Genomic DNA, 5,999 nt, shown 5'->3' with positions numbered 1-5,999 from the left:
AAAAAAAAAAAAAAGGTATTCAAGGACAAAACACTTTCATTTGAAAATTTTTTCAAGTAGTCATAAAACGTTTCAAAAGGGTAAAAGTTTAAAAATTTTATTTTCCCACAAAATGAGGTTAGCTCCTAGTCTAATTCTCTTGAAATTTACCATTACTTATGTTTAATTGCAAATTTGTTTTAATTCCTAAATCCCTCTCCTTTAGTGGAACTAAAACAGGGCAAACTACCTCAAACTCTCTAGACTTATTCTGCCTTCTTTGATCTCACCTGTGTGTTCCCTGCCTGTTCAACTCACTGATCTAGTCTGGCAACTTTGGTTTGGCAAAGCAAGAAGTTGTTTTGCCTCTTCTATGGCTCCATCTCCCAACATTCCATTTTTGTAAACTCTAATACTGTAACCTTTACTAATCCTTACCATTTGATTAAAGCAAAAGGCTAGATACTATTGAATATTATACTCCAAATATATTATGTTCAATGACTAATCACTTAAAAATTTATTATAATTGCTGTATGTGGTTTTACAAACACAGTTTTTACCTATAAGGAAAGATACAAGACTTACCTTACTTGTAATCCTGATACATATTTGGCAAGGTATTGAGAAAATAACTTTTGGAATTTTATAAGCTCCATCACCATTCAGATTATGGCTACTGTATTTCTAAGCTTATATTAAAGCATAAAAACTCATTAATGGGGAAAATATTTTCTACTGCTAGCACTGACAAATTGATACTTTGTCACAGTATCTTAACCACAATACTAAATACATTAATAAATATTAACATGGGAATTAAATCATACTAGAGATCACATGAAGACATTCTAAAATCAAACTATAAAAATTGCTGATATAGGAGGAAAGGCTTACAAGAATGTCTTTCAAACTTTTATCCAACAAGTTATTCATCGTTTTCTTTCTTCCGACCTTATCCTGTATACTACTTTACATTTACTTTAAATGAATACAATTTTGCCATTTCTATAGGACAAACAATTTGACCTCTAAAAGAAACTTTAAAATCCAGAAGTCTATAAAGAATTAAGACCTGAATTTAAGACTTAAGGCCAATTCTTTAGACACAATTCTGTACTTCTAAAAATGCTAAGGTTGTAATTTGGAAAAAACAGCAGAATAAAGACTGCTATGGGACCTCAAATTTTAAAAATTGTTTCACTGTTGTGTCCTAAATTATCAATCAGATTAAGGTGGTGGAACTAAAACAGGGCAAACTACCTCAAACAGCCAGCATTTACAAGAACCAAACTGATCTTTTTTGTTCTTACAAAAGTCAGGTAACTTCCAAATTAAGTCACCTTTTACCATAAACCCTGGAGAATAACATGGCCCAACACACCACACGTCCCACTTATCTAGTTCAAGCGAGTAACGTAACGTGAGAAACTGCACTGTGTAATTCCTTTATTTTCTGCATATTAGTGCTTTACCAACACTACAACCATAAACACAATTCCAAGTACTGTACTTTTTAGTTTGGGGAGATCACAGTCTACAGACTCATTTACTTATATTAAACAAGATTAACCTCATTCAAAACTTACTGCAGTTTATAAATTCACATAAATACAGAAACTGATGCAATTAAACAACTTCAGGATCTTACTTTTTCAATTCTTAGATTATAATTTTTTCTGCAGGCTATAATTACCTGCTCCAGTCACCAATGGTTATTGTTCAATTTAACTACATCAATTATAAACCTTTTATATTCTTAAAGAAAATTTTAAGTGAAAATTACAATTTCTTACCACAAAGATTTAGGGTTTTCCCAAATTTCAAATATTTGTTGCGCCGGTCTGCCGCCCTTTCCAGTCAAACTTTTCAAATAAACTAAAAATATACCACATCTCACCTGCAACATTCAATGAATAGCAATCATTGATGTATGAGAAAATTGTAATTAACTATGCCCCAGTTATTTTAAGACACAAAAAAATGGCTGCCTACCAATCTGTCTTCACAAGTTAGAAATACTACATTTAAGATTTAACATGAGGGTTTCAAGTTTCCTCCAGTTTAGGCATTTATACCTTTGTGCTTGTTTTGTTTCAGGATGTTACTATAGCATTGATATTGGATAACCCATATTTATATACCTTAAAATGCAATCATTTAAAACACTAAGAATTACATTTATGGTGGAGCTTTGGGAATTTTAGAAAGCAACCAGTATTCTTAGATGTGTTTATCAGCCTCATTTCTAGAGCTATTTCTACTGAAGTGAAACTGAGAACTTCGTACTTTAGTTGCATCTTGAAATCAAAAATCCCTCTGCACCAACAGGAGCCTACATGAGAATACCCTTTTGCATCTGCTTTAAGTAAAACGTCTGTCAAGAGTTTCACTTTGAATAGTTCATTCTTTTACAGTCTTACACTTCTCATACATCTTTGGTAAAAGCTCCATTACACAATATGGCCAAAGCGTGAAGGACCAATACTGTCCAACTATACCATGATATCCCGCTCAATTTTAGTTTTCAGACACCCTCATAAACAAAACCCACTCCACCTTTTCCTGTATACTGCATTTGCAGTCTACATTTCTGAAATTCCCTATTTAATTCCTTGAGGATCACTAAAATTAATCCTTAAGGTTATATAGGAACCAGATGCTGCTTTACAATTCTGCATCAAGCATTAACATTTGGTTCAAAATATTATCATAGTGGTCGCAATCCAGTTACTGGTCCTAACCAGCTAACCAAGTAATCTTGTTAGGATCTGGATATCACCAGCGAGCACACTGCTTACACATGAAGAAAAATAAGTTTACATTCATTGTCATCTGTAGGTTCTTTCTCTTCATCCTACGTCCCCTTTAATAGTCATCCCTCAAGTCTACACATCATTCATTCATCACGCTTCCTTCCTTAAAGGAGACAGAGTACTATTGAACCAACAGGATATCTTCATTATTTGCATGAGTTAATCCTACAAACAAAATTAAATACCTTTTTTATAAAACATCTTTTCCAGTGTTCTAATTGATGGAGATGTGGATCACTCATCTATAAAAAATGACTTATAGCTTCAGCTTTATCAGTTGCTATAATGTGAAAACAGGAATGTGTATTTTTTTCAACTAGGTAAAAGGTGCATATAATTTGAATTGCTAAATGCTTTATTAATGAACAAAGTAAACCTTTTAGTAATTTTTAAATTACTGGTCTCAGGCGTTTGAAACAAGGTCAAAGTATACATTCCAGTTTTGCCCAAAAGTCACTTAAAATATCTACAAATGTTTAATCTGTGTGTGGTATACACCATTATTGTTCCAATTTCTGGAGTCTATTTTTAAAGTTTAAACAAGAGGGAAAATAGCAAAGTGACTAACTTTGCAGTGGAAAAAAAGTGTCCTTCATGGGTTACACTTTCATATTTTTATGCAGCGTTAAGTTAGCTACCTTGTGGCGAACTTGGGTTTTATTCCTACTCATGCATGATGTATGTTTCAGAACTTATTTGCTGACATTTCAGATAACCTCTTACATTACCTGTTTAACATACTGAGGTGCAACTGGAACATATTACAATGATATTACTCATTACTTGCCACTGTGGGCTGTTTACTATACTGGTCTTAGATATAAAAGGTCACATTTGAAATTACTAAGTTAGAACTCATAAGGAAGGGGGGAAAGGCCTTAAGTATAAAAGACAAACGGCAGTTTGATTAAGCAATAATTTTCAGTTTACTAGATGAAACAGACTTGCAACATAGTCTGCATGAATGCAAAATAAGCCATCTACAGCAAGTGATAAGGAAACTGGGCAAAAAAGGAAAAAAGCATACATAGGAAAATGATTCTCTCGAAATAAAAAAATCAAACTATTATTACAAAGGACTTTACCAAGAACTGCTGTATTTCCCCCATCCCATCTGCTGGAAGTCAACAAGAGCATCTAGCAACTTTGTGTTCATGTCAAATGTCAGATCAGAGCATCCTAATGCAAAGCCAAAAAAAAAAAAAAAGGAAAAGGGAAACAAAAGAGAAAACCCCCAAGCCCCCTCCCCCCAAACTGTAGAACAGTAACTCCAGAGTTCAAATTCAAAAGAAGAGAAAGTGGCAATTGAAAGAGGTGATGGTGGCGATAATCCTATGAATGGGTTTTTGATTTCTCTCCTTCCAGGGGATGGGTGGAGAATGCTCATTAAGATTTGTAGTTAGAGGTTAACCATGTGAGCCCCTCATAGAGTCCGTCCCCTGAGGTGGCACAGGAGGGCTGCACATACCAGTTCCTGTCCCGAATCCGGGTCAGGCCCAGTTTCTCCTGGATCTCGTGGGGTTTCATGGCATCGGGCAGGTCCTGCTTGTTGGCGAAGATGAGGATTATGGCGTCCCTCATCTCCCGGTCATTGATAATGCGGTGCAGCTCCTGGCGAGCCTCATCGATGCGGTCGCGGTCGGCGCAGTCCACTACGAAGATCAGACCTTGGGTCCCAGTGTAGTAATGCCGCCAGAGCGGCCGGATCTTGTCCTGGCCGCCCACATCCCATACGTTGAACTTGACATTTTTGTAAGTCACCGTCTCCACGTTGAAACCCACAGTGGGAATGGTGGTCACCGACTGGCCCAGCTTCAACTTGTACAGGATTGTTGTCTTGCCGGCCGCGTCCAGGCCCAACATGAGGATCCGCATTTCCTTGTTCCCGAAGATTTTGGATAGCACCTTCCCCATCGCGTCGGAGGAGCCGGGGCCGGGGGCATTCAGGTGTCCCGGGTCCCGTCAGCCAACAACGCCGCCGCCGCCGCGAAACCGAAACGAAGCCTCCCGGCCGCGAAGGCGCCTTTGCGGCCTGCGTGGGAGGTGCCTCCTAAGGGCAGAGGCCCAGGACCGCCGCTCACTCGGGCATCACCGACCGCACAACTTGATTCCTCCACTCGTCGCTGCCACCCGGGCCCTGAGTCTGCGCCGGGAGCCGCCGCCCTGCTGAGGCGCGGCCCGGCCCGGAACTGCCCTTCCCCCCGCAGGCGCCGCGCGAGCGCCGCCGCGGTTCCCGCTCCTCCGCCTTCCTCTCACCCCGAGGGAGAATGCGGCCCTCCGGCCCGCCCGCCGGCCTGCGAGCACTGGGCTCACCACCGACCCAGGACACCCGAGAGGCAGCACGGCTCCGGGGCCCCGTCAGGTCATGGATCCTCGCGGGAACTCGGTACGCTGCCTGCAGAGAAACAGAGAGGGAGAGGGGAGTTACCGCCAGAGTTCCAGAGAGGAGTGAAGACAGAGGTGGCCCGCCTTTCCAGCTCGGTGCAGGGGGTTACCTCCAGCCGCCGCCCCGAGCGCGGGCTCCCTCCGGCCTCCAACTCCTCCTCCCAGTTCTGCCGCCGCCGCTGCCGGAAAAGGCGCCGAGGAAACCGCCTCACTTCCCCTCCCAACCACGCAGGCGCAGCAGAGGCCGACCGTTCGGACAAGAGCGACCTCTGTAAGGAGAACGGCCCGCGCGCCTAGCGTCATGGGCGCCACGCGCCGGAGGGGCGGGGCTACGGCGTCTCGGAGGGCTCGCAGGTGCGGCTGGCCCAGAGACCTGCAACCTCGGACTCTGACCGGCGCCCACCTGTGGCTCTTCTAGCGTCTCCTTCCCTGTTTTTCTCTTCCGCGCTCTGCCCTCCCCTGCCCACCCGAACCAGGGGACAGATCTACTGGAGGGCTCCACAGGGTGGGGCCCACGGGCAGCCCACTCTCTCCACGAACAGAGCTGCCTCCAGGCCTGTTCCCAGACCTCGGTGCCCGCCAGATGCTCTGCGAGTTCCCTCCGCCCGCCCCAGCTTTCGCGCACCCTCCGCGCACCCTCAACTTCCCAGGGAAGCTCTGTTCGCCTTTTTTTTTTTTTTTTTTCCTTTTCTCATCCCCTTCTTGGCTTTCTTTATCCCTTGAATTTTGTGTGTTTCCTGAAAGACACGTGGGAGGCCAGTGTCTCGTGTGGAATCTGCCAGTCAGTGCAGCGCTTTCGGGGAGTTGAGTTTACTCTGC

At 42.8% G+C, this 5,999-nt stretch overlaps 1 protein-coding gene across 1 annotated transcript; it reads right to left on the bottom strand.

Annotated features, from left to right (window-relative positions):
• Window positions 1-1,411: 1,411 nt before the first annotated feature.
• Window positions 1,412-5,471, bottom strand: ARF6 (ARF GTPase 6). Its single transcript, XM_017849515.1, has 2 exons — window positions 5,291-5,471; window positions 1,412-5,190 (listed from the first exon to the last, which is right to left on the bottom strand). Exon 2 carries the CDS (start codon window positions 4,707-4,709, stop codon window positions 4,182-4,184), a length of 528 nt encoding a protein of 175 aa, XP_017705004.1. The 5' UTR covers window positions 4,710-5,190; window positions 5,291-5,471; the 3' UTR covers window positions 1,412-4,181.
• Window positions 5,472-5,999: the final 528 nt, after the last annotated feature.

This window comes from Rhinopithecus bieti, unplaced genomic scaffold (genome assembly GCF_001698545.2).
Source record: "Rhinopithecus bieti isolate Rb0 unplaced genomic scaffold, ASM169854v2 scaffold_29928, whole genome shotgun sequence".
Taxonomy (NCBI): Eukaryota; Metazoa; Chordata; class Mammalia; order Primates; family Cercopithecidae; genus Rhinopithecus; species Rhinopithecus bieti.
The sequence above is the reverse complement of the archived record's forward strand: the minus strand, read 5'-3'. Positions and strand labels throughout refer to the sequence as shown.